This window comes from Serinus canaria, chromosome 3, assembly GCF_022539315.1.
Source record: "Serinus canaria isolate serCan28SL12 chromosome 3, serCan2020, whole genome shotgun sequence".
Taxonomy (NCBI): domain Eukaryota; kingdom Metazoa; phylum Chordata; class Aves; order Passeriformes; family Fringillidae; genus Serinus; species Serinus canaria.
The window spans coordinates 23457019-23483518 of record NC_066316.1 but is presented as its reverse complement, the minus strand read 5'-3'; the positions used below and the strand labels follow the sequence as shown (position 1 = coordinate 23483518).

General features: G+C 36.0%; 1 protein-coding gene across 2 annotated transcripts in view; it reads right to left on the bottom strand.

The window, feature by feature from the left end:
* Positions 1–2603: 2603 nt before the first annotated feature.
* The window catches only part of UBR2 (ubiquitin protein ligase E3 component n-recognin 2), a 55128-nt gene continuing 31231 nt past the window's right edge, over positions 2604–26500 (bottom strand). For both annotated transcript variants that reach the window (XM_009091030.4, XM_009091022.4), the window contains exons 20-47: positions 26190–26253; positions 25773–25897; positions 24439–24491; positions 24079–24181; positions 23475–23523; positions 22893–23047; positions 20871–20973; positions 20062–20171; positions 19761–19841; positions 19020–19201; positions 18152–18351; positions 17194–17287; positions 15536–15697; positions 15103–15200; positions 14794–14866; positions 13845–13993; positions 13699–13754; positions 13178–13274; positions 11150–11217; positions 10539–10674; positions 9818–9908; positions 8891–9021; positions 8122–8230; positions 7822–7878; positions 6275–6352; positions 5833–6003; positions 5060–5161; positions 2604–4275 (exon numbers count right to left, since the gene is read on the bottom strand). In XM_009091030.4, coding sequence (XP_009089278.2) covers positions 4134–4275; positions 5060–5161; positions 5833–6003; positions 6275–6352; positions 7822–7878; positions 8122–8230; positions 8891–9021; positions 9818–9908; positions 10539–10674; positions 11150–11217; positions 13178–13274; positions 13699–13754; positions 13845–13993; positions 14794–14866; positions 15103–15200; positions 15536–15697; positions 17194–17287; positions 18152–18351; positions 19020–19201; positions 19761–19841; positions 20062–20171; positions 20871–20973; positions 22893–23047; positions 23475–23523; positions 24079–24181; positions 24439–24491; positions 25773–25897; positions 26190–26253 — 3039 coding nt within the window. In that variant the 3' untranslated portion in view covers positions 2604–4133. The remainder of the gene's footprint in view (positions 4276–5059; positions 5162–5832; positions 6004–6274; positions 6353–7821; positions 7879–8121; positions 8231–8890; positions 9022–9817; positions 9909–10538; positions 10675–11149; positions 11218–13177; positions 13275–13698; positions 13755–13844; positions 13994–14793; positions 14867–15102; positions 15201–15535; positions 15698–17193; positions 17288–18151; positions 18352–19019; positions 19202–19760; positions 19842–20061; positions 20172–20870; positions 20974–22892; positions 23048–23474; positions 23524–24078; positions 24182–24438; positions 24492–25772; positions 25898–26189; positions 26254–26500) is intronic.

Here is a 26500-nt window from a genome sequence, read left to right as displayed (position 1 = left end):
TTGTGTGCCTGTCCCTGAGAAGCGGAAGCCATTCCACACAGCTTGAACCAGCTATCCAGAGAAAGAAGAGCCACACTGTAAAGTGTTAGCTGTGCCTGCAGAGGGGTGGCTGGAAGGCTCCCTGCCTTGCACCACTCCTTCAGCACCTGGAAGCAGTCCTGCAAAAGGCAAGCCTGGATAACAACTGAATGCAGCATTGCTCCCATGAAGTCTGCAAGGTTCTCCATGCAGCATCAAGAACTCTGGGGCAATCAACACTGTACAGAGCTGAGGAACTGAGCAGCTAATGGCAGAGAAGGAGATGCCTGCCTATGGAAGTTCCTTTAAAGCCAGTAAAGCACCATTCCATTCCCACTGTGATGCAGGACTGGCTCAACAAAAGCTAAGCTGATTCCAATACAAAAATACTCAGTTCCCAAGACCCACAGAACCCCACAAAGATGAGCCCAGCATCTTTTGCTATTACCAGAGGTTCCTATTTTTATATATTCTGCTGCTGTAAAACACCTTCTCTGTACAGCAAATGTCTTACTTTAGAAGAACTTTCAATATGATTTCTGACATCCTCATAACCAATTTGGGGAGATTTAAACTAGGCAGACTGCAAGGTGGACAGAATCTTGGCTGGATTTTCAGGCTCAGAGGGTGGCAATGAACAGTTGGATGCAAACCAGTTACAAGCAGAATTCCACAGGGGCTGATATTCAAGCTTAAACTGTTTAATACTGTCATATTTTACTTGTATAATCAGTAATCTCAACAGCAGAATGCAAAGAGAGGGTCACCACTTCCTGCTGGAGGGAATTCCTAGAAAGGAGCGGAGGAGAGTCCAGGGCAGAGGAGAGGCTGATTGAAAACTCAGTTGATCATGACACGACACTATTGTGAAGAAATCTGAGGTGCAATCCCCCTTGTACAATTTAATCTTCCAGAAAGGAAAACAGGGGGACTTAATTAAAACTTAGTGCTGAAGTTGGTTTGAGCATCCAGCTTCTCCTCTACACATTCAGACCCCAGAGAAAATTTTCATGACAGAACTTCTAAACAGAACACCATCGTTTAACAAAAAATAAAAAATAAAAATACACTTAAAATGAGAAGCCAGGGCTTGAGCACGAGAGCTGGCCAGGGTTCCCACTGAATGAGAAAGGACAGAAAAGGGTCTGTGCAGCTGCTCACCCCATGTCCACTGTTCCAGGAAAAGGAGTGAACTGTACAGTGCAGGAGCACACTGAACCCTTCAAGTCCAGGTTGCTCCCAGTGCTAATAAAGCGGGAAGGCATGAAATTTACTTGCTTAGTGATCAGCACTGAAGACTGATTTGAGGGACATGGGAGGAAGCTGCAGAGAACCAGAGGTGAGCTGAAAATGGAAATGGTCATGAGAATCCACAAGCACTTCATCTCAGCCAAATTCCCTGTAACATCACATGAAGTGGTTGGAGAGCTGTGGCAGCACTGGCTTTTTGCACCAGTCAGAAGGCATCAGGGGTTTGTAATCTTGGTTACAGACTTTGAGCAGAGTAAAAATGAGCCTCCTGTGGCAGACTGCGGGGAGTAAAAAATGTTACCTTCTAGTATGAACAGAGTAAATAAATAACATTACTGATGTGCACCTCAACCTTTATCCCTTTATAAAATGTAACTTACAATCCCTTAAAAAGATGATTAGACTTTTTGGTAGAGGTCAAGAAAGGTTTAGCTGACTGAAGCAAGTGACACTAATAATATAATCATCTTACACTTATAGCCAGGGAATTGCAGATGTTGCACATCCAGGTATTTCTGTCAATTTGAGATTAACAAGGGGCACACTTGAAGGAACAAGCTCAGCAAAATTCTAGAAACAACATTTATAAAGTACTTATTGAACACTGACATGAAAAGCTCATACTTGATGCTTTCAGCTTTGTTTTGTATTTTGTTATGACAGTTTTGTATCCAGGGCTTTTTGTGGGTTTTGGGTTTTTTTTTTCCTTCCCCCACACACATAATCCATAAATATTAATGTTGTAGCCAATTTATTACAGATATTATTTCCCTGATACTGAAACAATGTTATATATAAATATTTCTACATTAATATAAACACATGCAAAACAAATCAGAAAACAGAAGTCTTGAGTAAAGAATGACCAAACTGCAAAAAAAAATTATAAATTGTGTACTTTGCAAGTGTTTGTGGTTGCAGTATCCAACTCTGACACCAGAGGAAAAAGAAAAAATCCTTCTTGCTGTCAGTATTTTGGTTTGCACAGAGAAATCTGTCAGAATCATTGATCATCTTTTTAATATTATGATTACAGGAAAAGAGTTTTTCAATGCAGTTACACATTATTTGAAACTGTGGCACACAGCTTAAAAAGCAAAGGAATAGTAACATCACCAAAAAAGTGGGATTTCTAAGTACCATGCACAGAAAATTGCTTGTAGGTCAACCACTTTAAGTAGGGAAAGGCAAAGATAAAGCATTAAATGTCATTTCCCCCTGCAACTTCTCCATGTCTCCTCCTAAAAAGTGACAGCAATATTTAAATGACCCAATCTATGACAGTAACAGAGACAAAAGCAGTCTGTACTGATGGTAAGAAAAGGAAATCCACATTGGCCAAGTTTCTTTATTTGATACTTCACATCTTCACTCAATACTATTACCGAATGTCTGAAAAACTGTCCTGTACACCATGAATATACAAAATTTATCTGAAGCATTAAATCTGTAAAAATAGGAACAATTCAGTCAGACCAAGTGTAACTGAAGACCTGGCAGACAGTGAAGGGAATTGTTTATCTGGGCTGAGACACAGTCAGAAATTAAGACTTAACTAAAAGAACCACAGACTATTAAGGAAACAGAACTATGTAAATTAAGATTTTACTAAATTGTCAGAAGATAGGAGAGGGAAAGGTAATGGATTTTATTTTAAATCAGTAAGCATAATGTGATTTTTAGACACCATGGAGGTCTAATTACATACAACTAGAAAACTCACTGCCTTCAGGCACCCTCATATCAAGTGCAAATCTGCGCAGTTATAGAATATATTTATAAAATATACTATATGCAAACATCTTTACAGAGCTTTAAATCAAGCCAAAAAGTAAATATACTTGATGGGACAACAGGAAAAAAAAAATTAAAAATCAAAAATGTGGGCAGTGTGACTGTGGCCCTGCAAAGCCAGAGGAAACCACTCAGTTTTATGTGCAACAAAAAGATGGGATTTTTGCACCTTAAAAATTGACTGTTAACAAAAATGAAGAAAATATCTTCTGTGCTTCTGAAAATTAACATAAAATTAGCCTTCGTGACTTTTACATATTATTGTTATCTTAAAATAACTTCTAAAGCACAATGTCAATCCTTGAATACCAATAACCAATCACGTAATTGAAAGTGAAAGGGTTTCCCAGCTAAATTCAAATTAAAAACTACATAATTCTAAGGAGTGCAATGCTCTGGAAAAAGCTTTAAATTAAATTATTTTACTTGTAAAGCTAGTGTTAGGTTTTTTTAGTTAGAAAACAACTGGAAGCAAGAAAGCTGCAAGAGTACAAATGACAAAATCCTTTTTAGATACACCACGTGAAAGAGTGAATTATCCACTGATGCAGACAGAGACATCCATTTGCTACATTATTTGCTTCCTTACTTCATTCCATTGCATGTACACACAGCATAAGTATTAAAATGCAGAATAATAAATAAACCGGCTCAGATTACTCTAGCAAGGGGCAAAACACAATCTGCAATTGTGCTCTATCTAGTTTCTGGTTCAGCAGTCTTTTTCTCTTCAGTTCATGTGAAAAATCATAGTCAGACTTCCAAAAAGAGTCGTTCTTTTTTTTTATCAGAAACTTAAGTTCATTTGCCCAGGTTCATAACCCAAGCCATTTCTGTGAAGGAAGCACAGTGCAAATTATAGGACTAATAAAATTTGCTTACACAGAAAGAAGTTTACTTGATTAATGTTAACTGGTATCTTTATGAAATACATTGTAAAACAAGGATTAAATAACAGGACTGAGTTTGTTGGGGTTTTTTTCCTTAGACTTTTTTCCTCATCCCTCCTTTGAAAAGCTTACTGAATTACAAAAATCTTTAATAAAGTTCCAGTCTTCAGCAGATAATCATTATAAATGCTGCCAATCAATGCCAACTAGAGTTTGATTTGCTTCTTGTGCATGTCCAATTTCCTCTGTAATACTGTGCTGCTGCCAGAGTTTTTGAATCTTTTTAAATCGTTCTTTGCACAGATGTAAGGGATTCCCACGTCTGAAAAGGAGATAACACTTATCAGGAATGATAAAACACTGCAACCAAGCACAAACACTCATGTGTGACATACTAAGTATCAAATAACCCTATAAAATACTACAATTTTTAGATAACCCTTTAACATTATTCTGTTATCAGAGCAAATCAATAGGTATCTGGATGAGTAACCTGCAGTGCTACCTTGTCTGGAGCCCCTTCCTTACAGATCAACAGTTCCCTCCAGCCTCTGGGAACCTCAAATCCAGCCCACAGAACTCCAAATGCAGAGTTTAGCAACCACTCTGGGTTGCACCAGTTCATATTCTCTGGTTTTAGCCAGTTTCAGAAATAGCAAGCATTAACAATATCAAGTCCCTAAATGATCCTCACATAGGAAGCAGAGATAGGAGTTAAGACAAAGAACTACTACAATGAATAAAAAAATTTCATAGTATTTCCACTTGGTATTAAATTAACACAAGTTATAAAAAAATGCACTAGACACAAATGAAATTTTCAGCCTTAGTTTCTAGTCAACTTCACAGATGCTAGAAAGATTTAACTTTAGGCAGTTTTCAGAACAACTGTTTTTAATCTGGGGAAGATCATCCATGAAATATTTTTGACCTAAACCCACATATTAACATTAAAACACCTGAAGATACTAGATGCAGCAGCAATGTCAAAAAATAATGTTACCTATATACTTAAAATAAAAAGATAACATTAGAAGTTATTTTTCCTAATTATAGATAGTTCTATAATTCCTGTCTTTAAAAGATGCAGTTTTTAAAATATTTACCTGAGTCCCTGGTCTGTCTCTCCATAGTCATCAAGATAGGGAGGAGGATAAAAACAGCCCTTTGTTTTTCCAGCTAAAAATAGCACCTGACATTCTCGTACCCTGGAGAGAAACAGAGACAAGATTTTTAGGTATTAATTTTTAGGTGAATAGTGTCTCATACTCTCATAGACACTGCTTTTCCAATTCTCACCTACTTTCATTCTGTATAATCTGCACGTACAGATTTTTAAAGGCACATTTTTTTAAAACTACATTTCTCATTCTCTTCCTGTTGTAACTCCTCAGTAACCGTTAAAACAATGTCAATTCATGTATTAATATTTGCAGGCTGTGTAAAATACTCAAGAGAACCACATGAAGATAAAACAATTTTGCTTCTCATTAATCTTTGCCAAAGTGAAAACAGACATTATCTAACCTTTCCCTGTATGCAGGAAGACAACTAAAATGAATTTCTATGTTTTCACCAGCAACAGCAGCAACAAAATCAAAGTATTTATCTTCATGATTTTGTAATACTTGAGTAGAAATAAATGCACAGGCAAAACAAATTCCCTTGAAAATGAAATTTGAACGTTCTTTGAAATTTTTTCTTCAAAGCAGCCACCTCTGAACCTTACACTAAAGCACAGGAAGATGAACACACTTCAGTTTTTAGGCAACCCTGTTGTTAACAAAACACTGCCTGCAATCACATATCTAGAACTAATAATTTAGTGACTATACATACCACCTAAACCAGCAATGAGAGGAGAGGTTCAGCTCCTTACCGAAGGAATATGCCCACTCCAGAACCACAAGTGTATGTATGTGCAGTACAGGCTCCAACATCTTCACCTTCAAGTTCAGTCTGACAGCAGTAACTCTGAGAACACAGCATGGTCCCACACACAAGGCACAATGTTGGGGCTCTGCTTTTGTCACCACCTGATTTCGGACACCTTGGGTTAGGAAAAAAGAAAGAAAAAGAAACCCACTGTATGTGTAAACTCTAGATAGTAAAAAGATTCAGAAGCATTTTTGAACATTTATACAGTTAACAGCTAAAATTTCCATTTCACTGTTTCACTGAAATAGAGGGCAGTTTGGCTGATAAATGCTATGTGCCCTTTATGATGCCATACACAACTTTGAGACTTTCAGGTTAAAGGTTTCCCAGCTGCTGAAAGGAGCAGCAGACTTTGGGGTGATCTGTAATTGCACACAACTTACGAGAAATTGGATGCTTGGTTAATGAGGCAGCTGTAGTCGTCCGGAAGGTCGATTAATTTGTTGGATTCTCTTGCATAGCTAGAATAAAGCAATCAAATCAGCACTCATATTTCAATGAATAATACACAAGCGACTTCAAACTCATTCATGTTTTCCTGACTCATCTAAACAGCATCTGGGAGTAATTAATTTTTTGAAGTTTCCCTTTTTTTTGCCATTCTTCCAGTAAAATGGTAGCTCATAAAAAGACAAACACATATCATCTCTCAAATAAACCTTCTCCCCTTTTCTTAGTCTTATTTTTTATGAATCTGAGGTAGAAAATACAAGTCATTTGTATACTCTTAGCAAACCTAATTATGAGGTCACTACAGATATAAAGAAATATTTTTCTCTCTTGTTTAAGTTTATTTGTATTTTCTTTTTGTCACTGATATTGAATGGAAAATAGTCTGACTTTCAAGTTGGACCCTGAAGAGAATGAAATGTGCATGCCATGTAAAGGACCTATTTAATATCAAATACTTAGATATTTGAAATATATTTAAAAGTAATAGATACTATACACAAAATTCTAATAATCTTCAATTCTAGAAATAATACAAATTAGACTGTGAAATGCAAATGGAAGTAACAGAAGCAATGTACAAGAACATGCTGAGAGGAAAAAGAAATCATTACTGTCAAGTTAGACATAAGCCAGGGAAGAGCCGGTAAGAATCAGCAAAAGGAACAGATAGAAAAGATCCCAACAATCACATGTGGCAGAAAATGTATTACACAACCAAAATCCTCTTACTGCATAAGAAATTCTGTTAATGGTCTGGTGTTTCACAGATTGAGTGTTAAATTTCTATTTTTATCACAGCCTTGTTGTATGTATAATGTTAAAAGATTGCCTTTATGTATTTAGCCCAGGAGATTAAAAAGCAGGAATATGTTTTTAATGACAGCACTGTGAACTTCACATTCATTTCTAATTATTAGGATAATTGTTAACCACTATTTTTACCCAGCCTTCAGAAAGAACAACACCCAAAATGCTTTTCTACGCCCACTAAGTATTAAATGCATTCTGAATTCAAAGTAATTGTGCAGCAAGAACAAATGTATGAAAAGCTGATTTTCTTTTCAGCAATTAACTCAGTGTTGGCTTTACTGAAGGAATTGGATTCTTTAAAAAGACAATTTAAAAAGCTCTTCTATGCCTGGTATATTTAAAGAAAGGTTATACACATCTTTTAGCAGCATCACATTTTTTGCATCAGAAGGTACAAAATAATAGGAAACATGAGATGAAATTTTATGGCACATCAGTCTAAATAAAACCCCAATATTAAACTTCACCTTTAAAATCTATTAATTTAAGCAATATTTCCTTTTCTTACAATATTAAAAAAAATCACTTCCTCCCTAATAACCTAAGTATTCAACAAAGCAGAACAGACATTATGTTTTTATAAACAACCATCAGAAAAAGTATTTGGAGAAAGCTTCAACATTAAAGTTTTTCTCCCTGTCTCTCCTTAAAATCTTTTTATGTTTACCTGATAGCATGTCTCTTGCCTTCCAGGTATCTTTTTACTTCATTGTTATTGCACCAACTACAAGGAAAAAAAATTGGCTTTTAACTTCAATAGATGATAGAAATACAAATGAGCAAAAAATCCAAAGTACGTCTAATAAAAAACCAATAAAACCAAAATGGTTTCTCTCAAAACACTCCTTCATAAACACTGTTCAAAATCTGTGATTCACTTCATAAGTATTCTTGGGAGAATACTTACACTACTGTCTTGGGCAGGATTCTTTGTTATATTAAAACTAAGCACAAAACCACCACTTACCTTTCTATTAAAGTGTTCAGAATCTCACTGTTTTCTTGAAAAAGGCAAGTGAGGTTGTTTGGCAAGGAAAGATAGCTACATAAGTGTTCAAACTGGTTTGCTCCATTTACTGAAAAACAAAAAAGGTGTAATTCTCATAACTTCATATTTAAAATGTTTATTATGACCACCTCCAGATTTACATTCTATCCCTACATATGCCATATGTGGAGGACAGTAAAGAATGTTATCAACATCGATCATCTGGGGTGTAACAGTGAATTTACAGAAATATAATAGTATATAATGGATATAATAATCCACGGTTTGGATTGGAGGGCACCTTAAAGACCATCTCATTCCAACACCCCTGTCATGGGCAGGGACACCTTCCACTAGACCAGGCTGCTCAAAGCCCCATCCTACATGGCCTTAATATTAATTATTAGCAGATGCTGATTGAATGAAATCAATGCAAGCAAAAGCAGGTCTCATTTGAAAACAACAATCCATATAGGAGCTTTAAAACAATCAAAATTTCGTTATTAAGAAGAAGGGAATCAATCTCTGTTCTAAGTAATTCAGAATAGCATTTACCTCTATTTTAAAAATACATTTTAAAAACAACCAATTTTTTTTTCCCCTTTTTCATTATGGTGCCATCATGCTGCACTGGTAACAAACCCTATCAATTCAATCAGCTTCTTCAGAAAAGAGAGTTCAAATGTAATTTATTTTGACCATTAATGTTTATGTCTTGAAAACTGATTTAATATAAAACAGACAATACCTTGAATTTCTGAGGGTGCTGGGACTCCATTTAAGTAATGAAAAAACAAAGCAGAACATCTCAGGAAAGGCATGATTCCAGCTTTTAGATTCCTCCACAGGTGCCAGCCTGAGGAAATTTCTTTCAAGGCACTTAAGAGAATAAAAGAAAAAAAAAAGTTTTCTTTTATTTAATCATTTCAGTTTGAGAGCTATATTTAGTAAGTCAGCAGTCACACTGCATACTAAATTACTGACTTCAGCTGAAACAATCACTATGTAATGCATTTATTTCAAAGCAATCTCCAAGAAAAACAACAAACCAGAGATTCATAAAAACCTAACCAACTGAGACAGTAATTTAAGGAGAATTCGGCATAAACATTTCAGATCACAGAATGGTTTGGTTGGAAGGGACATTACAGACTATCTCATTCCAATCCCCCTGTCATGGGCAGGGACACCTTCCACTGGACCAGGCTGCTCCAAGCCCCATCCTACCTGGCCTTGAACACTGCCAGGCATAGGGCATGAACAACTTCTCTGGGCAACCTGTGCCAGTGTTTCACCACCCTCACAGGAAACAACTTCTTCCTAATACCTAAATAAAGTTCTTCCTAATACCTAAAACCTACTTTCCTTCTCATTCAAAGCCATTCCCATCCAAACTGTACTCAGACACTGCCAATTCCAGATTCTGCAAACTGACTAAAAAAATTGTTTCCAAGCACAATCTTCACGAGCAGGTCTCTTCCTGATCACAGATGAATTTATAGGAATAGTTACTTAAGTGAATCTAGAAATGCTGGGCTAGAAACAAGATGTAAGAGTTCCCAAGGTAAAAGCATCATATTTGACAGCACTAGTACATAGAATTCAGTCAGTAGTTAATGTTCAGTTCAGAAGGGAGAAAATAACATAAAATTTTATCAAAAGATCATGGTTTTACCTTCCTGTACACTGGCAAAGAAATTTATACAGTGTAAGCACAGCTACTTCCTCTTCACTGTTAGTGTTTTCTTGGTCCATGCCATTCTCTTCTGAAGAAGAAATAGACAATTAACAAATTGTTTCCTATATACATGTTTACACAACAAGAATGTATTTCTTTCAAGCTCTGATGCCCAAACTAAGTGAAGTATTACACTGAGATAGAATATGAGGTACTGGACAGCAGTTTTCTGCTGCACATCTAATGTGGTAAGTTTGTGCTATTCTCAGCTCCAGTGAGGTGCTGGCTCAGCTGTTCAATTGGTTGGGTTTCTTGACATACTTGCTTGGAGTTCTTCCTTTTGGCAAACTACACCTTATCCAGCTCCTCTTGTCAGGAGATACATCGACTCCTTACTGTGCTAACTGCAACTCATGCATCACCCAATGCCTAAGCCAAGGCTGCAATAAACACTCCAGGTACTGCTACAGTAGCTGGAAAGCCAGGATTCATTACTAGCTATGCTCCAAGAAACTCCTGGAGTAGAGCAATAAAGACAACGTGACTGAACTTTGATTCAGAGTACAATTTATCAATAATCTTTGTGGGCTCAAAGACAGCACCAACAATTCTATTTTCTAACTGTAAACTGCACACATTCACCAGCAGCACCACAGCTTTTTCCTAAGTAAAGACTGGAGGAATTGTTTCAATAGAAGTTGAGACAAAGTGGCATTACCTGTTGATGAGGTAAGTAAAATTTGTATAATGTGTGCCATAGTGACAAGATGAAACAGGTGAAGATCTCCAGTGCCAAGACTAACCCCTGAAAAATCCTGACAATGTATGGCAGGGAAAGAGAGCACCAAGCTTACCTGTGAAAGAAAACAAGAAAGTTGGTACATTCCTTCTCCTTTTGAATCTTCCCATTTTCTCTGCCCATGCTGCAACTACACCCCTTGGAGGCAGCATACTACATAAGGCTAATTTTTAAGCTAATTACATAGACATTATTTAAGAGAACAACAATTTTCTATCAGGAGAGTTTTGAGTCTGTTTGTTTTTTGGGTTTGTTGTTTTCTTGGGGGGGGTTGGTTTTCATGAATTTTGGGGTTTCTAACAGACAAAGAGTATGCATTCTGTCTCATCTTACCCCTTTTTATAGAAAATAGTACTTTTATTCAACAGCTTTAATTTAATACTTTTATTAAGAATACTTTCATTAAATTTAAAAAGTCTTCAAAGTCTTTTGAAAAGCTCCTAACCCAGAGTAAACAGAAAGTTTTCAATAGTTTTTATGTAGTGCTTACTGGATCAAAACATTATTAATATATATTAAGAAATACTTACCAATAAATGAAACATGTCAATATCAAGTATGCAAGGAAGATTCCCATTTTTTTCATTAGGCACCAGTGCTGAGTATTTTGGAGAGAAAAAAATGTTAATTGAACATTTACACATGGAAATATTTTAGTCTACTTCAGTTAAAAAAATGAGAGCCATCTCCTTCATTTACATGCTTCAAGAACTTAAAATACAAATGTACCTGTTTATTCCAGAGTCAATTCAAGAACTGTTCAACATCATTGGAAAAAAGTCTTGACTATTTTATTGTGTTAAAACAAAACAATAGTGACTAAACAGGAACACTGACCATTGTCTCTTGGACAGCTACTCAAATAAAACTTCTGCAATTTGCTTAACTTCACAAGACTGCCTGAATGTGAATTACATAAATTATTTGCCTTACTGACTCAAAAATTCATTGCTACAGTCTCTTGAATTCATCACTTTATCTCTAATTAAGGAAAAGTGAGGTGTTGGTCTCTACATCTCTGTAGTATTTACAGTAACAACAGTGTTAACCAAAGCACTCCAGCTGACAATAGAAATTCACACAGTTAATGAATTCCAAGCACCTTCATTTAAAAGCAAACACAAATCAGCGTTTTGAAAAATGTTACAAGAAATTTTAAGTAACAATCAAGGAACAGTTGCTTACTTCTTTACTCCAAGCAGTAAAATCTGATTTGTAATAAAGCTGCAGCTCTGGGTATATTGTACAATGCAGCTATAAGTATTAAGCTGCCAAGTTTAAAAAAACTACTAGATTAAAAAATAGTCTCATCATGACAACTTAAAAATACTTCAGTTGAAGACTGCTGCCTTGCTGGCCAAAAAAATTGAGAGCTGAAGACATGTGACAGTTGGAAGCTATTTCTATTAGCAAACATTTCACCACGACTCAGATTTCAAATGCTTTTCTTTTTGTCAGCACATAGCCAGAGAACTCAACCCTAAAGTGTGAAAAATGTCTGTATCAAAAACATGGCCGGAGCAAGAGACTTTCAAAACCAAACTTATTTTCAAGAAGTCATCTTTATGTATTGTTTACAGAATACAGACAGATCAAAGGCTCATAAATTTCATTATCCCTAGCCTGAAACAATAAAATAGCAGAAACTTTTCCTTCATAAAAATAAAAGCAGTACAGTTGCTTCTGTCAGTTGGAAGGAAGGAGAGTTTGGAAGAAATATTGATTCAAGTTTCCATGAAAACCCAAAACACTCAGAACACCATATATCCCAAAGTTCCCATCCAACAGCCAGCAGCATTTTCTCTTCTGCTTCACATAGAAAACAGCTCAACCATTACTGCTACAAACTGATGTCCACTAAGTTTTCCCCCATAAAGCTGCCAACTGTTTGCTGAAGTACCTGGTTTCCATCTACTAGTAATTTCACTACATCAATGCATTTTAAAAGTTTCTCTGCTCTACTGACTGGAGATATTAAAAGGTATCTCATTTTATAATTCCCTTTCAGAGCTGTCCTCTCATGGGCAATTACTTCATTAGGCTGAACTTCAGACTTTTCATCTGTATGTACTAATGCTTCAAGCTTGGAACATTTTGGCTGTTCTCATTACAATTCTCAATTAACAATATGTCAATATGACATTACATAGTAAGTCCTGGCTTATCAGAGATCCTACTTTTCAAAGAGAGAGAAATTTGCAGATGTATTACAGACTTCTGCAATATCCTTTCCACACTACATTAATCTTAATTTCTTCATGTTTAAAGCTCCAGTGGATTATTCTTGTGAAGGACCACATTTCCTTCTCATTTGCTCTAGGTATCTTTAATGAAGAATCAACAGAACTCCTTAACAGCAAAATATCCATGCTTCTCTGGGAGCTGCAGTCCAAAATAATGTCCTTTTCTTGACACAACACATACAGGTGGAAATACCAGCTCTTGGTTTATTACTTAATACCACTACATAAAATAATCTTCTAATCAGTACTGACAGTCATTCTGAAAGCATTCATACATATCTTCACAAAAATACCAGTGTAAGGTGGCAAACTTACATGCTAATAGAGTACAAAAGTGACCCTGTACTGCTGAAAGAGATGAAACTGTCCAGTGAGCTGCTGCAAATCTCGTTAACGACGTAAGGCAGTCATCCTGTAAAAACAAAGGAAAAGAGACACTGCCACAGTTCCTCAACTGAAAAGCTCTTCTGACTTAACAGCATTTTTCTCAGGCCTCTCAACTGCAGTTTATGGGGGCAGTTTGATTGTGTAAGTATGTGACAGATACTTATGTTTATGCAAATATGCAAGTTCCTTCTGGCATTCTTATTTTGACTGTTACCACGAGAAACTGCAGCTTTAATAAATTATGTGTTTTTAGGAAAAAAATGTAACAGCTTTGCTAGATGTGGTTTTAAAATAGTTTAATGATCAGATACAGATCAACTAAACAATACGGTCCAACAAATAAAACTTTCCAATAACCATAACTTAAAATGTAGACATTTCTGACTCATGAAGCAGAAATCCCTCTTTTTTTCCACCAATTCAAAGAGGAATTGCTACTTGTTCCTTACCTGTCGACAAGGTAAATGACCAAATAATGGCTTATCTTCATCAGCTAAAATTCGTTCTGGAAAAAAAACAAAACCAAATTTGTTGTTGTGAGTTTAACCAAATTCTGAAAATCTCCTATAAAGGAGGCAAATGAACAGATCAGTACCTATAGTCTGTATTGTGTAAGCACAGCTGCCCCAGCACATGATAGGTACACGTGGGTCTTCCTCATTTGGATGAACCTTCAAGCCTACTTTGTAAGTTGCCGTACCAAAAGTTGTCAGCATCTCTTTTATGCTCTCAGAATAAGGATTCCTGGAACAAAGAAAACAATATTACTAAGTCATTCTTTCCTCCACTGGCAGCATAGTACCTCTAATGACAAGCATTCACCCCACAGATGAACAACTGGAGTTTTAAAATTTAAGCGACAACTCCAATATCACTCTTTGGATCTGGTATTCTGCAACCTCATTTTTTTGGGACAGATCCCCAATTATTCTTTGATTTTTTTTTGTTTGGAACCAATCTCATTTTTAGTGTTAAGAATATATTGTCTTCAAAGACAATAAAGTCAAGGCTAAATTACAAGAAATGTGTGTGACTGAAAGGTAAACCTGTCATCAGCTGGGAGGAGAATCTTGCATTTTATGTGTAGCTGGCAGACCAAGGTGTGCACCACGTAACAAGTTTTGTTGCTTTCTCTTGAAGTGAAGAGAATGTGCAACCCAATACAAATACACGTTTACAGATGAAATGACATATTAACATTTCATAATCTCCTCCTTCATGTTTTACATGTTCTGCTGCCTATAATGATGAATTCTTCATCCAGCTACAAGTAGCACAAAACTTAATCTTCATGCTGAAATTTATATAACTGCAGCATGTTTCTGCACAACAACTTAGCACATTCACGTCTGAAATTCTACTGAATTACTTAGGACTTCTGGGATGGACTTCAATGTCATCATAATAATATAACTTTTCTAATTAAAGCAAAATTCATATACTTGCCCTAATTATTGAGACCTTCTAGCACAGAAGTTATGTTCTATTTTGACATTATGATTTCATGATGAATTTTAATGATTTGTTCATATGTAAATACATACTTCAGTTTGAAATCGGGTCTAAATCCTTCAGGTAATTGCAGCTGATCCATTTTTTCTGAATGACCAGAATGGCCTGTACAAATAAAAAGTAATAAATCACTGATTATTCACCAGTATCTAATTTCTACATTACAGAAAGGTGTGGAAGCAGAATCTGAAACTCCATCACCAGAAACTGAAATCCCAAGCTGTTCTTGCCACTTATGCCATCATCTCTCTACTCCATTGTGCCAGAACCAAAGTGCTTGGTCTCTTCCATGAATATTAGAATATTTTCACATACATATATACAGATTTCTTCAGACTTACTTGCACAGTCTTCATTTCGAAGTAAATGCAGGGCTTTTACTTGCTGGGATACTGTTTTGATCCACTGAGATAGGTTTGGTTGGCTTGAAAAGTCTAGCCTGTCAAAAAAAAAAAACCCAAAAAACTGTTAAAACAATCTGTAAGACAGAATTAGTATTTCATAGGCATTCCAACATCATTCATCTGTTTCTCAATGGGCTTTTTCTCTGCTGCCCATGCATTTTTCTACGGTCAGTTCTTTTTCTGCAGGTCCTATGCTTTCCTAATATACAATAACAAAGTAAAATCCAAAAACCAAATGAAGAAGACAGGCAATCCACTTGAGTTTATCAGAACAGAAGACAACAAACATTCAGGAAGGTGCTCTGGGGTGTAGCTGGTTTGGCATCTTGTTTTTTTATATTTATTGATGACATTTATAAACCAAACTGACCTGTTAAACAAAATTCTTGGTGGAGGAAGCAGAGGAATAACAGTGTTGCTCAAGCATTCACAAAGTGGGCAAAGAAATTCACCATTTTCTACATCATAACTTGTGTGTACTCGTAATCTTTGTTGTCTTCGTTGCTCTTTTGCTTGGACTGCATCAAAATACCTTTAGAAAAGAGAAGACATTAGTGGCAAACTATTATTACTTGAACATAGAAATTAAAAAATTCTCAGGAAGACACAGTTTTGCCTTTCCTGAAATATAGGTAAGATTATTATCAGAAGGAAAAATCTCTACCCTCTGACTGGTAAAGCATTAGTGCTTTTGGCTGCCAAAATCTACCAAAGTGCAGAAGTTCACTGGGCTGTTAAAATCATGGTCAAGCCTGAGCTGTACATTTAGGAAAAAAGTGGATGAGGTAGAGAGAAGTTGAAGCATTTAAAAAAACCAAACCAAACCAATAAACAAAAAACCCAAACAAAACAAAACACCACAAGCAAAGAAAGGCCCCCAAACAAAAACCACTAAAAACAAACAAAAACAATTAAAAAATGTAAACCAAACCAAAAAACCCAACTCATTATTACATAATTTTTTTAGGAAGATACCATGAGCATTATCCTTGGGTGTTTTCTATTACAGGCCACAACCAAAACAGCAGCAGCCAAAAGAACTGTTGGCTGAACCCTCCATGAAAAAGGAACTGCATTCACTGCTTTGCTAAATGTAACTGCTATTCCAGAAGCCTCTGATGTGGTTTAAAGCATGCCCAGTGGTGACCCCAAAATGATCTGAATACAGGCACCTAAGGGCATTTCCAGGAGATTATGGCAACCACAAAGGACTCTACACAAGCTGCACAAGAAGATTAAAAACCTATCTTCAGTGAGCAGTGACATCAAAGACCATAAATGAAACCTGTGTGTGGTAATAGCCACAGAATCTCTGGGAGCTCCTAACACTCTTCATTTACAAGGCAGAATCTGAAATTAGGCACTTCGGAAGCCATGCCAAGGAACAAAGCAAGGGCCTAATCAAAGTCAGAGGCATGAATGGTTTGAATTGGTCATGTGGCATTAGTACCACACAGCACTAAGCATGTTTATATGCCTCCAAGAATCAAAGAATAAAAATAATTGCAAAAGGCTTTATTAAAATGCTAGGAAACAAAGGATAAATTTGAGTTTATGTTGAAGATGAACTTGAACTAGGTCACCAATGTTTCTATTCAAATCTGCTGGAGGAATTAAGAGTGCAAGGGGTGCACTGTCATTTAAAACCTCAGTAGAAAGCAGAAGCAGCAGCAAAAGCATGTCTAGCAGTGAAATGCAAAAAAAATCCCCAAAAAATCTGAGCTCCAGGTATATGTACAACACAGGGAATTATGCATCAGGATAAACAAGGAAAGGCAATGAAAGCTGCCATGTATGGCTTTGGACTCTTCTTTACCAAGATGACAGTAAGTGAAAATGATTTTGAGTATGTTTACAGCATTCGATTTCTACTCCTCTTTATCCAACAGAAAGCTGTTTTAATCACTTCCTAAAATTCCTTTCCAAGTTTACTACATGGTAGGAATTTTGCCATTAAAATTAGTGCCATGAGGCAAACTGATAACATAACATGTTACTTGAACTAAAAACTTAAATATAGCCTTTTACCTTTGCCAACAATGAGCATGCATAATATGTCCACAGCTACCCGTGTGTGTTCCACATGACAGATCGGGGTGCATGAACAAGGGGTCATGCTTTTCTGTATTTAAAAGAAAAAAAACCAAACAAACAACTTTGAAATAAACATTTATCATAAGACTTGATGGCAGATTAATGTTGCCACCTTTGCATTATTATTTAACTTTATCACACAAGTGTAGTTCATTTGGATAGGCATAAAACACATCACTAATCCATAACAGCCTAAACTGTTTAAATTGTTTATAAGTATCACTTTACTTTGGTTTGGGTGTATGTACTGTACTTAAATGCTTCAAACCAACCTTTCAGAGGTGTTGGGCCCTGGTACAAGTCCCCAAGATCAACCTGCAGTGTTGGTGGGTCAGCACCATCAAACAATATGTTCAAGGACACTGATCTTCAGAATGGGAGTGCAAAACAATTCAGTGCAAAGATTTCTATCTGTTTACACATACAGAACCCAGAGAAACCTTTGTAACAATGCCCTTGCTCACTGATCTGTTTCACAAAATACCTAAATCCAAGATTTTTTTACTATCACTAAGAGGCATTTTAGATGATATAACTGAGAGGAAGAAACATCTTCTGCTTTTAAAGCACTACATTAACACGTCCTCTCTCAGATGTTACAGGCATGGTTTAAGAACAAACACTTCTGATTTTCAGGGTTTTTTCAACAGTCATAAATAATTTGTCACAAATGAACGGCAGAACATTGAGCTCATGCCTCACAGTGATTTACGTTATTCAGCACGCACATTTCTACCTCACCAAAAATATGGGAGTTTTGCCACTGATTACAATGAAGCCATTCACAAACAGTTAATGTAAGAAGACTGTCACCGTCTCAGATGAAAAAATGTTGTTGTCACAGTAACTCCATCACTCTTTAATATTTAAGATAACTATGAACAGTACTTACCAGGGTCGGGAGTACTTTTGTTTCTATTTTTAGACAACACAGTTGATCGTTGAATAAATGCTGCCAAGACCATAGCCCTGCTATCCACTTTAACTTCTTGCTCCTCCTGGCACAATATACACATAACAACCTGTCTGGGTTCAGCTACTCTGGTTTGCTCTGGACCCAAGGCTGTGAGTTTTGCATCTGAAATTACAGGGCTAGAATATTTAAAGAATATTAGTGAGCAGATTATTTGAAAAACATTATAATTCAGATCATTACTTACGTGTGCTTAGTGAGTTTCTTAAATTTATGATAAATGCTCCCTGACAAAAAATAGCTTTGGCATTTATATAACAATTCCTATGTGCCCAGAAGTAGCATGTATTTTCTAGAAAAAATTCATAACCCTCCCAACAGCATAACCCACTCCAGTTTAACACAGAAACTGAATCTGCAGCCCTCCATCATCACCATCCCTTAAGTGTCTCTTATGAATTTTGAAAACACTCTCCACTTCCCCACAAAATCATTAGCATTCTCTAATTCATATCTCCAACTACCAAACAGATTTTCTTCCAGATCTTCAACAGACACATAATCAACTATTTCCAATTTACTATGCTTAATAGCATAGTCTCTTCAGCATTATTAATAATTTACTGGGTGATTTTGTACAAAAAGCTATTTACTGTTTATGTTTATATTCTGACAGAGAGGGGGAGGGAAGCGTTCCATTTACTGCTGGTCTTTTGTCTCAGAAACTAACAATTATTTTTCCCTCAAGATAAAAAAAAAAAAAAAAAAAAGAGCTTGTTAAAGTGGTAACAATAGGAAAATCTGATGTAAACATTAATGAGAAAAAATTTAAACAAGATGCCCTTACCTATTTTCATGGGCTCCGGAGGTTGAAGTATCGAGCTCCTCCAGAGTTTGCTGAAAGAGTTCTTTGTTTTCATTAATGAAGTGCCGTTGCATCTCAGACATCTGGGCCATGATCTTCTCCCTGCGCAGTCTGGCAATCTCAGCTTTTCGCTTCCTCTCGGCTTTGTCTTTATCACGTGAGCTCTGAAATTGTATTGTTCACTCAGTCATTTCTGAAGCCTTGTTACAACAGATTATTTATTTTAGCTACTGCCATGTGTAACTTCTACTGACCTCTAAACAATGAAAATCTCATAAAAGACAAAAGAAAAGTCTACCAAAGTGTTATTTTGTGCCCTCTTTTCTTTAGCTTGCGTTCAATGCCAGGCAGAACTGCAAATCTACAAGGGGAACCTCTTCCCCTCAACCTTTAACTGCATTTTGCATTTCTCCTCCCTTTAAGCACTCCCAGGATAGAAGGGTAAGAGAGTGACATGTCTCATCTCTGGTGCTGCTCTCCCTCCCCAGCAGCTGCATTCCTCAGTGGAGCACTATAGTGCTCCAAGGTCTGCCTGCAGTACCTAGAATGTCATGTTCACCTACACACATCAGCAGAGCTTTTCTGGAATGACTTGCATGGTAAAAATATATAGACAGTCACTGATATTTCCCATGTTTGATTTAGAGCTACAATTAGAAATATAGTCCTTTGCTAGTCACCACCCAGACCTGTTCCAGATCAACTCTTATAGATTGCTTTTACCTCCTCCATTATATTTCCTTCTGTCTCAACCACGGGACTTGAAGAAGAGCTTTCTCTTAGCTTTTTAATAGTATTAAAGGTCTGTAAAAAAAAAAAAAAAAGCCTTTAAATTGCTTGGGTCATAAGAATACCATTGCATATACTATAATTTTGATTATATGATGTGCAGTATTGGAATCCATAAGAGCAAAACTAGGTACAATAAATACAGAAGGGAAACAAGGAAATTATCCAAATGCAATGAGGAAAGCTGCAAAAATCTTTTTTCCATTATTTTCATGGTATTATAAAATATATTTACCTTCAAAATCCATCTGATCATGTCCTTGTGCACTTCCAGATGAGGTGCATTTTGCAGTGTTTCTAGCATAGCTAGTATGCTAGGGGAGTTATTGGGTGCTTCTCCTGGTTCTGAGAAAAAAATTACAATGAGAATTGATTATACCCTTACTGGCAAATGAATCACTCATTAACACTAAAAACAAGAAACCCCAATGCTTGTTCAGCAATTGAAGAATTCCTTCAACCCATAGACACAATATGTAATTTTTAATTCTCCCCCATTGCAAACCTTTTCATGAATAACTTCTAAATCCCGAAAAGTTTTGCTCACTGACTGTATTTTCTTACAAAAGAAATGCACTGTATGTGCTCCCTGGCTGTTTTCATTTTGGGAACCTCCAATACTTTTTTTCCCCCACTTTAAATGGAACTTTCATGTGTTAGCAAAACAAGAGGCATTAGTCAGATGATAGAGAGGAGAGACAAGATTAAAGGAGAGACAAGATTAAAATATTATTTAAGAATGCAACTATGATGTTTCCAATTGCATGTGATCATGTGCAGCAATCTTTATTGAGATATTAAAGACATTAAGAATCAGATCTAAAGGGACTTATTCAACTTTTGGATTTCTCCTCTAGAAAATGCCTTCAGTATTGTACCATCATAGAATCTTCACAAGTAGAAAGCATTATCTATACTTGATAACATTTTGATGGATAAACAAACATACTCTTCTGGTAAATAAAGTTTCAGAATAATAAAATATGAGATCCTGGCATTTTCAGTTATTTCAAATTTGTTATACATTTGAAAAGAAAGGCATACTTGATATTTTCTGAGTGAAGGTAAATGTTACAACATTCTCTTCACTGAGATTCTCCAGATGTTGTTTTTCTTCTTGTAGTGCCATTCCAATCAAATGCAAAACCTAGGTAAAAATTACAAATTTTAGTTATTTTCTTACATAATTCATATAATCTTGTTACATAGTTTAAGTAATTCATTAAGAAACAGGAAAGTCATATGATACAATTATATATTATGAATATATTTGAAGTTTTATTTCTGTTTACAGAATTCCAAAGCTACATTAAACAGGAGCAACAGTGTTTGTTTGAAACCATATAAAATCCATATTACATACTTGCCTCCTTCTGTTTGCTGTCCTGACTAGTGAGTGAAAACTCAGTACTTCTCATCTTTCTCCCTACCCCCTGCATGTTACCATTACAAGTTCTGTTCTCTGGACAGAACAAGCACAAAGCAGACTTTAAATCCTTTTTATAAACAAAGTTGAGTGACAAAAAATTAAAATTTCTAAGTTAAATTTGTCCTCTCTAGAAACACATTTAAAAATAATGTTAATTTTCAGGTCAGTGAAGAGCTGTGATCTCCTTGAACTTAAAAAATGTAATTACCCTATTTAGCACTATGATAGTCTGAATGGCATTTTGAAGCTGAGATACTCATTCTTGGTGGCAAACTCTGTCATGCTGCATCAGCCATTTCACAACCCTATACAAACTGGCAGGATGCTCCACACACAAAAGTTTACTGATGCCTGGAATCAACACTGACACCCAGGTAAGGAAAGGATAATCACCTGAAAATTTGTAACACAACTAGTATGCAACAGGCCAAGTATCTACAGAAAAAGTGGAAATGAGAGTCTTGAAGTTTTTTTAATTTGTTTTAATAAACAACAGTTAATTTCTCCTCAGTCTATCCCATCTATTTAAGAAGATCTCACTAGATATGGGCCACCTCTTGCAGATGATGTCTCATATGCACCTTTACAAGTGCTTCCAAGACAAAAGTGGTTGACTTGGGAAAGTTGCAGTACAACTGCACCATCACAGAGAAATGCCACAAGTTTCTGAGCAAGTGATAGGTCCCTAATGAATTTCACAGTTTTGAAAATGGCTGAATTTTAATTCAGTCAAAAAAAAAAACCTAACCAACTTATTTCATATAAAGTTACTCCAAAACCTAGCATTCTTACATTACCTAAATGTACCTACATTGTTGTGATTTATAATACCAATATATCTTTCCATTTTCACCTTTTTTGTGTTATACAGAACTGCTTATGTTAATTTAAACTTAGCTGTAAAAGGTTATATACACTCAGTAAGACTGGATGTCAAAAAATTAATATTCAGTTTCAAAACTTGGGTTTCATTGCCAAATGCTATTATAAAATGCATCAATATCTTAAAAAGTTTGGAGTTGGACCTTAAACCAACAACTCTGCCCAATATAAACAGCCCCTTGATGGCAGTTTACTAATCATCTTTGCACACCCCAGAAAATGGTGATCATGACACCAAAATCTGCAACAACCATCCAAGTTTCTAAAGATTATTATAAATTGCAAGGAACAAACAGCTCTGTTAAGTTTTCAAAAGTGGGTACATTTTCAAGTTAGAAAACTCTTTTGTGCACTTTCATGGTTTTTTCCTAAAGTGACTTAGCCTAAACTGAAAATAAGCAAAGGAACATCAAGAAAAAAATCAATGGCAGCTTAATATGCAACAACTCAGATTAATGGGTTCTCTACCACAAAAAACATTATTGCCACCGATTCAAGCAAAATTCTTCCCTCTCATGTGCATCCCATTAGAAATTTACCTGGGTCTTACATTCACTTATAAAAATAAATTGCATCAAGAGGCAGAGGGGCTTCCTTAGTTTTGCATATCAGGAAAAACCACTTATTTCTCATTCACAGTATTCTGGATACTTTAGACACCAAGAAACCAACTCAAATCTATAAAATCATGCTAAAACACTCTAATGAACATTCCTCCATTAGCATAAGCATTAGTTTAAATAAAATCCCCATACCCTTTGCAGCATGGACTCTGACCAAGCATAGCCATTGTGCTCCACTGCCCATTGCAGTATAGTTCCCATAATGCAGAGCATGACATCAGACTGCAGGATGTTCACCAGGCTGGCAAAAAGTGGGCAGAAAGGAGGAAGAGCTGGTGGTGGAAGTGCTGAAAGGGAAAATGGTGTGTTTGACACTCTTGCAAAATTCACAACATCCAATTAAAATGTCTGATTTAACAGTGCAACCCAAGGCAGGGGGTGGAACCAGATGACCTTTATGCTTTCTTCCAACCCAAACCCTACTATGATCCTAAGGCAGAACACAGCTGCTTGATAAACAGTGCTACCAATAAAGGCTGCACCATTCAGCATGGCTTGTGACAGAAAAGCCAAAGGAATAAGCTCTTCAGAAGGCTGGTTCCATGATAAATTAGATCCCTGACTATAGCCAGGGAGATCTAAGGGAAATTGCTTCATTTCTAACCAACTTCTACTCTAGTCCTGGAATAGGCTGTTAGTTGGTATAAATGTCAGGGCAATGCATAGCTTGATATGTGATTCCCTCTTCTCCCATCTTCTCTCAAAAATAAATACCTGTATCTTCTCTGTTCTGTCTTCTCAGCTTTCTCTGTGCTTCCTCTGCCTGAAATAGAAGAACATTGCCAGCATTACTCAAAATCTGTACCAATATAAAGCTAATAAAAAAAAAATCATTCACGCTTTACTATATTGTTACTGTTTTTTCCCAGCCTTAAATAAAAATGAAAGCTTTCATATCTTTGCAGTTTGTCTTATGTTCTACTTGTAAAGTAGGGCATGCAACTTCAAAATTAATCTTTCCTCTAGAGCCAGCCTGGATATTTTTCCTAGCCTAAAACTGTAAGGCAAGTTTGAGCTAAAATGGCAATTTCCATAAAGGTAAGGGAAAATACAGATTGTTTTAAATACTTTCAGTAAAATGAGATATAAGGGACATGCAAGCTCCCAAATGCTCACAGACAAGCTCATGAATGCCCACTGATTTCAACAGCTCTGTATAGGGCACAGGATCCAGTGGCACAGAAATCACTGGAAAATCTTGGGCAAATTCTCTAATATGCAGCTGGTAAAACTTCTCCACAGAAGTAAGCTTTGGAAAAACGCAAACAGAAAATAAAAAGTCACAAAATAAGCCCCAGGAAGTTAAACTAATAGTTACTTTTGATTGCTCTGCCCTTGAGAAGTGATAGAAATACAGATTGAAGTTCTTGGCACATTCTGGTTTCAATTCATACAATCCTCTGCCTGTTAATCCAGGTTTCCTACAAAAAAATGAAACAAACAAAACACTTTATGTCCACTGGCTCTTAACATCTGAGAATAAATAGTTAACTAGAACAGCTAACAAACACTGCTTCACAGGCACTGTAGAAATTAAGTAACAGTATTAAGAATTTTGCACATGATTAAAGCCATGGGAAATCACCATGACTCAGCTCTCTTTGTTTCATTCTCTCATTTTCACTAATTGAGACCTTCCATTCCTAAAGCTGAATCATTAGAATAAAGGGAAACATACTTGAAACATGCCACTTCTTCAATCACACTTTCCATCCCCGTCTCCCTGTTTTCCTACATGGAGTGAAAAGGCAAGACAGAGTGTTACTGGAGTTCTTGGAATAAACACAGTCAAATATCACACAACACTAGAGAAAGCATGCAAAATGAATGTAGTACAAAGTCATTTTACTAGCACTCAAGAGAATATTAAACCACGTAACATGAAAATACACTCAGGAACACCATCTCTGCAAAAGGCTCTTTGAAAAAGTCATGCCATTCTAAGTGGTTCATTTGTACTGCTCTTCCCTGTCATAATGAACTCAGATGTAACAACAGCAGAAGAAAACTCTCAGTTAGCTTGCTCAGCACATTTTTACAATACACAGCCAGCATTTCTGATTTCTAGGCCTTTAAATAGAAATAAATACTGGAAAGCTAAAAAGACTAATTACTGAAAAATGCTGAAACAACCACAAAAGGCAGCATGAGATATCAGTTCAAATACGTAACAATACTTCACACACTATTTTCTTTCAATATTCCCATCCCCTTCCACCAATGAATATTTCATTGCAGTTACCAGGCCAGGGAAAAAGCATTTAGGACTGACAACATAATTTAGATCTCCAGCTTAAATCAAATTTGCTCTTTCATGCAACCCTAAATTATTCTTAAATAATTTTGAAGCATGACTTTTCAAATTGTTTGTTTAAAATATTTAGAAAAAATTAAAATATTTCATAATTTATCATTAAAATTATAAGCAGTACAGTAAAACATTAACTTTGGAATTTTGACTGTCTTCAAAAATAATTCTTAAAAGATTGCTTCAATACTTAAAGGAGAAAGGAAAGCAAGCTTTGCTGTCCTACAAAAGAACTTATAACAGAATTAAGCTAAATTATTCTGTTCATGTAAATGAATCATTTATGTTACACAAGTCATAATACAGTGTCTGATTCCATGTCTTTTCACTTATTGTTAGGCTTTAAAATATAAGAGCTTATATTTCTGGATAGTTCTAACAACCCACTTCCATACATCTAATTCAGGGTGTACTAGCAGCCTGCAGAGGCTGCTGGCCAGATGGCCTGATTAGAAACAGTATTAAAAAGAGAAAGGAGCTGAAGAAGCTCTCAGATTCTTGCCTCTTTCATATGTTGTTCCTTCTTTGCCTCTTTCCTTCCCTTGCCATGAGAACTATTAACCTGTACTCATGATAACCGTGCTCTAAGCATAATCATGCTGCTCTCATTCCACATTAAGTGACATGAATTTGCAAAAGACAATTTTTCAGCAATCAGCCTTTTAAAGTGAAAGCTGGTTCCCCCTCCACAGCCAGTGACTTACATCTTCAGGGAGTGCCTTTACTAGTTCACTGTGAGCCATTGGCCTGATGCTCAGCTGATGGATGATCTCTCGCTTGATTTCATCTGTTGCATTTACCTGTCCTATTCCAGGGCTGAACCTTTCACCTGTAGAAATAAAATACTCTTTTTTTGTTGTTTGTTTTTAAACATTTTTTTATCTTTTCTCTAAATTAAAGGCTGGAAAATTTGGTTCCTTCTGTGAAATCTTGTGCTCATTCACCAGTGTTCAAAAATTCATTACATTGACCTAAGCTAGTTCCAAGGCTTTTCTACTAGGAAAGAAGTAAGAGCTACAGGACGTTCACAACAGAACTGAACCTGAGATAGCAATAAAAAACTGCTCAGACCATTAAAGAGCCTAAATAAAAAAACCTAATTAATTATGTTTTGAACTTACCAACAATCATTATAATGAGGTATAGCATCTCTTCTATAAGAGTGTTATTTTGTTGAACAACATCCTGAAGTAAAACAATAAAAAAAATACATTTTTCAATAATTATTCCATATGCTGAAAATACTTTTTCAGTGATTCAAAACATTGCCTGTTTTCACTCTTAGTACTCCCAAACTGAGCTATGCTGAAACACAGTCATAAGTGCAAAAATAATGCAGCATTTTCTGACATTTACTTGTTTGACAGGTAAAAACATTTATGCATACTTCAAACTGGCCAAATGAAATTAAAATAGGATAAGTTTTGTTTTT